This window comes from Branchiostoma belcheri, unplaced genomic scaffold (assembly GCF_001625305.1).
Source record: "Branchiostoma belcheri isolate BF01 breed outbred unplaced genomic scaffold, Haploidv18h27 scaffold290, whole genome shotgun sequence".
Lineage (NCBI taxonomy): Eukaryota > Metazoa > Chordata > Leptocardii > Amphioxiformes > Branchiostomatidae > Branchiostoma > Branchiostoma belcheri.
In genome coordinates, this window is record NW_017803899.1 from 46,332 (window position 1) to 57,900 (window position 11,569).

General features: G+C 42.6%; 1 protein-coding gene across 1 annotated transcript; it reads left to right on the forward strand.

Moving 5' to 3' along the window:
- The first annotated feature begins 8,923 nt into the window (after nucleotides 1-8,923).
- On the forward strand, nucleotides 8,924-10,793 carry LOC109473160 (carboxypeptidase N subunit 2-like). The gene is made up of 4 exons (XM_019773046.1): nucleotides 8,924-9,097; nucleotides 9,233-9,480; nucleotides 9,842-10,377; nucleotides 10,771-10,793. Exons 1-4 carry the CDS (start codon nucleotides 8,924-8,926, stop codon nucleotides 10,791-10,793), a joined length of 981 nt encoding a protein of 326 aa, XP_019628605.1.
- Nucleotides 10,794-11,569: the final 776 nt, after the last annotated feature.

Sequence of the window (11,569 nt, forward strand, 5' to 3'; positions counted from 1 at the left end):
TAAAAATCTTGCTTCAAAAAAAGACTTGTACCTGGTGCAAGCACGTCTAACCCCCAGTTGGGGAAAAGTGACGTTAAATTCGGTTTAAAAAAAACGCATTGTCTCACCTGTGGACGCTGTCATCTTGGTCTGGTCCAATTCGGCCGGGTCAGGTTTGCAAGTATCAGTCAGCAGCCACCTAAATATACAGACAATAGAGGTTACACACTTGTCTTAAATAATGCAATGCTAAGTAAATGGTGGATACCAGAACCAGCACGTCTCCCTCGATGTGGATCCGCTGGGGAAGACAGATGCCCAAGTGTGTGGGTCTCAGATTCGCAACCTGTTATCCACCTTAAACAAATCCACACGAAGGCTGCCGTGTCAACTGTAACCCTCACTCAGGTGTAGGGACTGACACGGTCATCCTACTCGGAAAATCTGTATCTGTATATCTGTACATGAATCTGTATCTGATTGCAAATATATATATAAAGATATCAAGTGATTGTCATAGAGAAATGGTGGATAAAATCATATGCAGAATTTGTATTTTTCTCACCTTATATTCTTCCTGGGTCTTCCAATCCCCCAGTCTGGTCTGGTTCAATCCAATGCCGTCAGGTTCAGACAGCAGTCATCACTACTGCATCAGTCAGCAGACACCTAACTATACAGACAATTGAGAAATGTGAGTGCAAGTGTGTGCTGTCTCGTGTTAATAAAGAAAACATACTCACACCTCCCCATCTTCTTCTTTTACACAGGTTGAGATCTGCTGACTTAAGTCTGGTCCTTCATCCTGCTACAGTCCGGTCTCCGGATCATCCACAACGTCATCCTTAAGACAGAGAAACAAAAGTCAGTGCATTAAAACAGCTGTTAGCATTCGAATCAAAGCTCAGAAGCAGCAGAACAAAACTATACCCCATTATTCCATTTTGTTGGCGAGAAAAAGGATTTTAAAAGGAATTAAAGCAGCCAGGCAAGATACTAAGTTAACTTTTTTGGCAAGAGATTTTAAGTGTAAAGGTCCTGAAAGCAAGTGAAAGCAAGAATTTAGCTTTCATAAGATACAAAGAGGATAATAAAGAGGAATTAATGTGGCCGTCTGTTAGAATTTTTTCACTCACTCACTCACTCACTCACTCACTCACTCACTCTTACTCACACACCCACTCTCACTCTCACTCACGCACACACCCACTCACACACTCACTCACTCACTCACTCACACACCCACTCACTCACTCTCACTCACTCACTCTTATAGTTCAGTGAAACTCTAAATCATAATCATATCTCACTAGATATGGTCTCTTGGGTCTCAAGTTTACACTTTGTGAGTCAATTTCCGCTCCAAGCTTATTATGGCTGCAGTGCTGCCTTCAAGTACCAAAGTTATCAACCCAGAACTAATATTCTGAACATTTCTGAACATCAACAACGATTTTACCTCATTCAAAACAAACCAAGCCAAGGGGGGAGGGGGGCCACACGGAGTGACAAAACTTGTGGTCTTTTTATGCAACAACGAATAATTACACTTTGCCATTCTGAGCTTAATCAAAATAATTAAGTTATCTTACCTTTTGCACCAGAAGTAGCTGAAATCCCTCTCAAATATCGCAGAAATGAGAACAAAGAAAGAAGCGAAGCCAAAATTTTATCTGCACGCCGCCATGTTTATTACCTTAACCTTTGACCCGCTCTCGTACCCGGAGTACTTGGCGGTACAAGTATCCAAGCGCAAATCTACGCCGACTGAACATACACCATGATTCAACTTTTACAGTCTCAAAACAGACGTATTCCTCTAACATTTACCACAGGTTCCATCTCGACGCCATGCACAGAACAATCTCTGCACCTTTCTCTAGTATTGTGTGGCACTACTTTGTGTTCGCCCATGAATACTGTGTTGTGCGGTCATAATTCCGGTACCCTCCTTGGTGCTGATTTCACTATCCAATGGAAAAAAAAGCGTTTTATTGCCATTTTCATTGAAAGAAGCGGCTGTTTCTTTGCACAACCGATTGTTTTATTCGTCCAACGTTTCGGTGACTATCTGTCACCTTCCTCTGACTGGTTTACATTGCACAACACAAGTATTGTTGCTATAGATGCATTCCCAAATGTACAATATTTACATATCTACACACCATAGAAATAACTAGAGACCAAAGACCCGTATTAATATGTTAAATTTCCAAAAAAAATAAGGTCAATGAGCTAAACCAGACGTCTGTCACCCTTTTTTTTCCACTATTAAGAGGGCTTTTTTGTTTGTTTGAACCATTGTTCACTCATGGAAGCTGAAATATGCAAGCAAGAAGTAGACTGGTGTGACTGCTTACTGACATGAGGGTCAAATTGCTGCCACCATCGTCGCCTGGGACATCACTATGTACTACCGCAAATTCACGATACCAGCTTTGTATTCACAAGGTTAAATCACAAGGTATTTTGCCTTCTTGGTATTCCATGTGTTTAATTAGCATTTTTATTTTTGGCCGGAATTTTTTTATTCGCCCGCGCGCACTAGGGGTCTTAAGAGCATGTCATCCATAAAATTAAGTTGGTGTAGCCTAATAGAAATGAATTTAAAAAATGTGGATGTGAATCATGATAAAGAGGATATCAGGGAAAACAGTTTGATCACAAATGCTGTTGAAAATATATCCCATTGCTAATTTGCTATACAGAATGAAACAACAGGCAATCATAAAAAGTCTTTTCCTAAATAGAAAAATGTACTCTGATCTCCGTCATATTTGCAATAAAAGATTAGTCACAACCTTAAACTAATTATTAGTTTGGAATGTGTTCTGACTGGACGTTTTATCACATAGATGAGAGTTTAATGGCGAATAGATTGACCTGACTTTCCATTTTGCAAACCTACTAAAATGGCTGGTTACGCATTACGGCATGCAGACCCCATTTTTGAAAGTTTATAAATAAAAGCCAACTCACAGTCAAGTCCGATGTTCTCTTCTCTTGTAGATAGATAACAGGTCCCTCAGGAACAGTTAGATCCACCTTGAATAATAGTCCTAGAGTGTGGACAGGTACAGGATAGCTGACAGCACACACAGGAGACAGGTCCCACAATGTCAGCTATGCATTAGCAGCATCTCAGGCCTAGGGTGTAAAAAAAATACGCATTCAGAAAAATCACAGGCCAAATACTAGTATAACAATTACAGAGCATCATACATCATTTGTTTGAGTTCTAAATCCTGCTTTGGGTCGGGGGCAAGAGCAAATTCTGAGTGGGGAAAGAGCAAACTTGCAGTCAACATTCAAACAAAAATCAACATTTTATTAGGAAAACATAATATCATGACCATGGAAAAATAAAAGTAAATCTCACATAAAATACCTCAGAACCGTGAGTAACCAACACACAGAATGCTATTCAAACATCGATCAGTTCAACAGCATTCATGTACATCTCATATTGACAGAACATTGTGGGAAAATATGGCTTATATAATGCATATATGATATAAATCAGTAAAAAATTCAGAAAATAGAGGAAGAAACGAGCGTATCTGATGTAGTATCATGTTAGTTCAAACCGGACATGAAAAAAGCGTCCCCGAACGGTGGCTTTTTCTAAGTGTAGGTTTAAACACAGGGAATCGTCACCGGCGCAAATAATTTACGCCATTCTGCGCTTTAGCTTAATTTTATCTCTTCTTTTTCTTCTTTCATTGTGAGGCAGCCACCTTAAACTAGCTGAAGGTACTGCTGCCTTTCTTGTGGCTAATACGAGATGGGGTTCGCCAGGCCTCCATCCATGAAAGGCGTGCCTTTCCCAAGGGCACAAGATCGGAGACATGGCAGGGTTCGAACCAGGGAACTCTTGGTTCTGAGCCGAACGCTCTGCCGTTGCGCCACACAACCCCGACGAATTGCAACAAGTTCGGCCCAAATAGTTACGGGAACATAGAGGACAATGTTAGATGCGACTCACCTCTCTAAACGGACGTAGCTCGTCTTATAAAAGACGAATTTTAACCGCCGAGTTCTTCCCTGTCCAAGCACCGTGACTCGCCATCTTGCTCTGAGCAGCAGCGTGGTCTAACCACCTGACAGAACCACCTGATAAGGAATCATCATAATTTGCATTTTCTCATTAAATAATCAAGTTAGGCCATGTTGATTTGATTATATGATTGACATCCACTGGGAACCCCAAAACTAATGCGATCGTGCGAATAAAAAATACTTGCCTTCATTCTGAAATCTAGGTGGTCATGAAGGTTGGACAAATGACTAAACACAAAAGTAATATTTTATTGGCATGGTGAATAATAGACTCTTTATTTTCATTCCTTCCCATTTTCTTCTTTTCTTTCGGAATTGATTTTGGCATTCTGCGACATAAGTATCGTTGTCCTTTTTCAGTTTGCGGCACGTATTTGTTCATTTTGCAGCTGCTTTGTACGATTTACAGTATGGCCGTTTGGAAACGGACGAAAATTCATGCGCGCGCGGATGTCATCTATGTAATCAAATCAACATGGCATTAGATGTTAAGAATATGCTGTATACTACTATACATTTAACAACCTACGAAAATATTTGGGTGCACTGGTGCACTCACAGAAAATAATTGGGTGCACAGCTCCAAATTTGGGTGCACTAAGGTGCACATGCACCCAGTATGTCGAGCCCTGCTTAGTGTGAAGTTTGCCTCCTGGTGGCCGACCTTGGTACTGCAGCATAACATTTTTGTATCTCCTCTGGATATGCCATAGTTTGGGTTCTAGCTTTTTATGTGCTGTACATTTGATTCCCCCTGCGGATTAAGTACACTAAAGGGAGCTTCTGGCGAAATCCCGTCTCCGTCCGATATTAAAGGTACTGCAACTTTCTTCAACCGACAAGCAGCGCACCAATCTTTAACTAAGAAAACAACGCAAAATCTCCTAATCCCCATAAGACTTAATTTTACTTCTCTCCGCTCAAGAAAGCAGCGCTCTTAATCCAGAAAGCGACTTGCGTCTTTCCTCTTCGTCCAAAAACGTACCGCCCAGACAATCTATCCTACCATGAGCTTAGTCTAATCTTGGGTTGTTTGTCACATGCACACGGCATTGTGGATCGGCTACCGAAGGAGGCAGACACCATACAAGAAAAACAGCAACCTGTACCCGAGTCATTTTTACGATTTCCTACCAAAAGGTATGAGTCTGCCAGTTGACGACCAGCTAAATCGGTTGTATCAATTTGCTATGCCTTAAGCCTCGGTCACAACCCGCCGTACGTGCTTTTTGTCCGTACGTTTTTTGGGAGGCTACGTTTGCTTCGTTTTTTTCTGAAAACGTGGGGAGGGAGTGGCATCGACGCACGTCACTCGCACGGTTGCGCAAGGTGTAAGAGTGGGGTCTGCACGCCACGTCTGGCTGTGAGCGGTTGCGTGCATCGTACGTTGCGCAAGTGGTAAGTGACTTGTACTTGCTTACAACGTACGATCTCTGTGCGATTGTAACTTTACCGTAAGGAGGTCGTACTCACACGTGCTTCTTCCGCACGGCACGTACGGGGCACGCGCAGACCGCACGTAGAAAAAAGTTTTACATGCACTTAAAGTTCTACGGCGTGTCTGTGTGCTCCCAAATCCGTAGAATTCCGTACGGAGGTGGTACTCACCACGCACGGATGCCCTACGTTTGCCCACGTTTTTGCACGTAGACAGCACGCAGAAGCACGTACGGCGGGTTGTGACCGAGGCTTTAATCAAGTTATAATTTTCTAAGCAGATGTTAAGGCGGAAAATTGTGACGTTTTTTCAGTGTCGGCAGGGGTAGACAGCTGTCAGCATAAATGTTGTTTTGGAAAGTCGGTGCCACATTTTTTGCTCTTTTGCGCGATCATTTGCACTTACTGTGGAATTCATGTTTAGAGAGAGGATTTTAAAAGGAAGTTCTTGGATTGGTTTACCTAATCAGCCCAGTTTTTATACGCCAAAAAACAGTTACTGAAGCAACTGGATATGATTTTGGAAATGCCAGACGTTTCAGCTAGTATCCACTAGCTTTCGTCAGTGACTGAGAGACCAGAAGAGAAATGCAGGTTTATAAGCACAAACTATTGATTGATATGTAAATAACATGAATACAATTTTTGGAAGTCGAAAAAAGGAACAAAAGTCAGGCAAGTCAAGACAAGATAATGCAAATTAGGCAGAAAGCTCCTGTAATGCCCAGTTTTTTTGTTTTCAATTTCTTGCCATGGATATTGTTTTTGCTAAGTTTCTTCCTTCTTCTCTTCCTCTTCTGTTCCAAACACTAACCTTTGACCTGGCCAATGACATGATTTGTTGACATCTGTCACCATGGTGACCGGTATTGGGTTACATGATGTTGCAATTTCATGGTCTGCTCTGCTCCTGTCACCATATGCTAGTAGCACATTGTACATGTATGTGAATGTGTTTGAGTAAGAATTAACAGAGCAGACCATGTCCAAAGGTAAACATTATGCATTTGTTTGCAAATGTTACTTCTCTAGATTTCAGTTGCTTCTTCATTGGACGTAGCAGTCACAGTTATATTGTCATTAATAAATGGTTTTTATTGTCCAAACAGTACCCGTGCAGTCGCAGCCTTTATACGGCTGAATTGGTGCAGGGTATCACATAATAATCAATACAAATCACAACAATTACAACAATCAAATAATACAAATAATACACATATTTGTTCCACAATCAATTTTGGAACCTTGGAACTGTCGCAAGGGTCTGTGCGGCTGCCATTCGGCGCCACAAGGTGACCTCAATACAACTTTCCCCAACCGAAGTTAGGTACCCATTCACACCTGGGTGGAGTGAGGACATTCGTGTAAAGTGCCTTTCCCAAGGGCACAACGTCGGGGCGCATGTTCAGACGTGTCCCGGGTACGACTCGGAATCGAACCCGGGTCTCCCGGTTCACAGTCTATTGCTCTAACCACTACACCACCCGACGCCACATCATGTTTTCTCTATCCAACTGCAGTCCATCGTTTGGCCACGCTGTATCTATAGTTTTTCATGTAGAAGGAAAACATCGTTTTTGCTTAGCTTCTTCTACTTCTTACGTTCCAAACAAATAAAGTCAATGACCTGGACCAGACGTCTGTCACCATGGTAACTTGTGCTGTAGCAGTGGTGTTGGGTTACATGACGTGGCAGAACAGATTTAGAGGGGCTGGTCACCATGCATATCAATGTATTTGGCTTTGAGTAAGAATGGACTGTGCAGTTGTAACAGTTTGTTTGGCTAAACAATGTGAAAGTTAACATTAGGAATTTGCTTTGCAAATGTTATCTTTCCAGTTTTAATTTCTGTCCTTTTCCAGATAGAATATTACCACACACACATAAAGATATATGTTTTTTATGGAGGGGACAAAAATAATGGAGAAAAAGTTTTCACAGGAAGAAATCTTGTACATTTGTGCTGAAAATGAAACCTAAAAAAAAGCAACCTCACGTCTTGTCTACAAAAAAGTCTGAAACGGGAAACTAGAGATTCTACTTTCATTTGTTTGCAGTGCTGCTGTTAAGTCACAAGGCCAAAAATCAGTCATGTCCACGCTCAAAGTACAAGATTTAAAGCTGTCATAATCTTCTCTTTGTCCCAAAAATACGTCCGGCCTCTTCATAACAAAGTGCTGCGCCTTTCGTTTCCATGTTAAAAACAAGACACGCACTTTTATTCACCCGAACATCACCGAACGTTTTACCTCATCCGACAAAGCACCATTCAGACAATTAATTCCACCACGCATATAAGCTTTATCTTGTGTTGTTTGTCACACGGCATTACGGATAGGCTACTGACGGCTTTCTGGTTTCTACCCAAAATCTCTTCATACAAGAAAGCAGCGCTCTTTTTTAAATGTCTTGATCCCCAAAAGCACCGAACTTCTTTGTCCAAAAATCACCCCCGCTCTTTAAATAAAAGGCATCGCATTTTCCGCACAAGAACGCACTTCTATTCAGACGAAAAGCACTGCACTCGTTACCTCTTCGAATCCATCTAGGAAAGCACTTTTCAGGCAATCACCGTGACTGTGTGTATATACGACTTGGATTTTTGTCACATGGCATTATTTATAGATCAGCTACCGAAGGAGAACACCCCCCAAGAACAACGGAGTAAGCCCTGCTCCAGTTCCCACCCAGAAACTGTCAAATAAAGCTATCGTGACTGGTACGTGTATGCCAGTTTACAATCAGTAAAGCTAAATCAGCCCCGAGGACAGACAACACTTAAGCTCCTGTTCTGTATAACAGGAGCTTTCAGACTAATTTGCATCATCCTGTCTTGACTTGTCTGACTTTTGTTCCTTTTTCGACTTCCAAAAATTTGTCTTCACTTTATTTGCATATCAATCAATAGGTTGTGCTTATAGACCTACTTTCCCCTCTGGTCTCTCAGTCACTGACGAAAGCTAGTGGATACTAGCTGAAACGTCTGACGTTTTCAAAATCATATCCAGTTGCTTGAGTAACTGTTTTTTGGCGTAAAGCTAAATCTTTTGTGAATAAAGAGACTCTTTTTACGCCTTGATCCAGTTTAATATTACACACTTTTTTCTCATGAAAAATTATAACGATTTCACCATTGAGTTGCATGTTACTATCATAATAACTATGCATATGCATTGGCAATGTGAATACTTTGCATAGGTATTTTTGCTGATGAGCGAGATTGCAAATGTAAGTCTTTTACAGCTGGTAATCACCATACGTGAGATTTACAGGCCCTAAACATTTCATAATGATATGAGATAGCTAAACCTCTAGTTACAGTTACTTCTCATGATGGGGTCTGTCACTGCTGATTTGCTGACTAAGTCACGTTTCAGGTCCAGGACATAAGATTGGTGTGATCTATTACATGAGAGGCTTGCCGTTCTGTTTAGGTGACATAGCACCATGGGAAGAAAGCTGCGGCACGTGCTGATCTTCCTTCTCATCATCCTGAAGGAGCCCAACATGCCAGAAGCTGATTGCGACTGTAGATCATCATCACACTGCGGAAAGGGCCTCACCAGCATCCCTCAGGACCTCCCAACATCCATCTCTAAGTTAAATCTACTTAGTAACCGTATCAAAACTGTAAAGCAGTCTGAGCTGTTATTGTATAAGAACTTGCGTTCTGTGTGCCTCAAACGCAACCAGATAACAACGATTGAAGCAGGCACATTTGCAAATCTGCCCAAGTTACGATATTTGAACCTGCACCGTAACCTCATAACCAACATCCATCCTGGTACATTTGCAAATCTGCCCAAGCTACAAGAGTTGTACCTGTCCTACAACCAGATAACTACCATCCCTGCTGGTACATTTGGAAATCTGCCCCAGCTACAACAGTTGTGGCTGGACAACAACAAGATAACTACCATCCATTCTGGTATATTTGCAAATCTGCCCCAGCTACAACGCTTGCACCTGTACTGCAACAAGATAACAACGATTGAAGCAGGCACATTTGCAAATCTGCCCAACTTACGATATTTGAACCTGGCCCGTTACCTCATAACTACCATCCATCCTGGTACATTTGCAAATCTGCCCAAGCTACAAGAGTTGGGGCTGAACAACAACCAGATAACTACCATCCCTTCTGGCACATTTAGGAAATCTGCCCCAGATAGAATGGTTGTACCTGAACGACAACCAGATAACTACCATCCATTCTGGCACATTTGCAAATCTGCCAAAGCTACAAGAGTTGTGGCTGAAAAGCAACCAGATAACTACCATCCCTTCTGGCACATTTGCAAATCTACCCAAGCTACAAGAGTTGTACCTGCACGACAACCAGATAACTACCATCCCTTCTGGCACATTTGGAAATCTGCCCCAGATAGAATGGTTGTACCTGAACGACAACCAGATAACTACCATCCATTCTGGCACATTTGCAAATCTGCCAAAGCTACAAGAGTTGTGGCTGAACAGCAACCAGATAACTACCATCCATTCTGGTGCATTTGCTAATCTACCCCGGCTAAAACAGTTGTACCTGAGCATCAACCAGATAACTACCATCCCTTCTGATACATTTGCAAATCTGCCCCAGATAGAATGGTTGTACCTGAACAGCAACCAAATAACTACAATCCATTCTGGTGCACTTGCAAATCTTCCCCAGCTACAAGGGTTGTGGCTTTCGAACAACAAAATGACGGCCATTCCCCCTTCAGTCTTCTGCTTGTTCCCATTTAATGACATAATAGAACTTGACGACAACCCCTGGCACTGTGACTGTAGGATGGCTCCCGTCAGGCTAATCTATGCACTTAAGAACAGGATCATTTGTGCCCAACCCGCCAAACTTCAGGGACAGAAGCTTGTAGATGTCGATCCTAAAGAATTGACATGTAAAGAGGCAACCACATCACCACTAACTGTTGATAGCTGTTCTGCTGCAGTGTCAACACCTTCAGTTAGTATCACGGAAAGCAATACTAGCCCATCAGTCTTTAAAACCACCGCTGGCTCAACAGCAAACCCCGCAGAAAACACAAGCAAAAAAAGTGCAACACTAACTTCGCCCTATGAAATCACTTCAGACAAACCAGAATCTGCTCCCAGTTCCCCCCAGCCGGCCGCATTAACACGGATAGCTGATATCCAATTGATCTCACACAACTCTCACTATCACTGGTACTTTAAGGTCAATGCTGCCCCAATATCAGATCCCGCAGGCAAAACAGAGCAACACTAACTCCGCCCCTTGCAATCACTCCAGACAAACCAGAATCTTTTCCCAGTTTCCCCCTACCTGTTCTCATAGGAGTGATTTGGCCCAGGTCAAATCAGTTAATTAACGTACTATCCCGAACCTCACCAGGGGGGCCAGCCACCACGAGATCGGTCATTCTGAGATTTCTGCCGGGGTGAACACACGTGTTACTGGAATTGCCCTGATTAGCGCCATCATTTTTACAGTGTGGTGCAAGATAAAGAGCAGGCGTCACCCTTTAGGGTTAAATCCCAATGTTGTTGTTGGAAACACAAACACGGCAGTTTCAGTTATGGATAACCCGTATGAGGATGTTGACAAGGCAGAGCAGGGCCAGGCTAACATTCAATGTCTGAACGTTGGAAATCCATCCCATAACCAAGTGCTAGCTGCCTTAAAGCCAAATCCTATGTATGCAGGTACAGGTAACGCAGCAGTTTCTGTAATGGCCAGTGGTGACGATCACCAGTACGAAGACATTGATAAACCCCGTGTTAAGACAGGGCAGGGTCAGTCTCAGACCATAACTGAATCCAACACAAACACCACAGCTACTGTAGTGGCCAGTGGTGATGATCACCAGTATGAAGATATTGACAACCCTCGTGTTAAGACAGGACAGGGTCAGTCTCAGGCCAACACTGAATCCAACACAAACACCACAGCTACTGTGATGGCCAGTGGTGATGATCAGGCAGGGCAGGGTCAGTCCCAGACCAACACTGAATCCTTTGATGCTAGTAATCTATCTTATGGCACACGGCCGACTGCCTCACAGCTGAATTCTCTGTACAAGCACAAAACAGCTACTGAAATGGCCAGTGGTC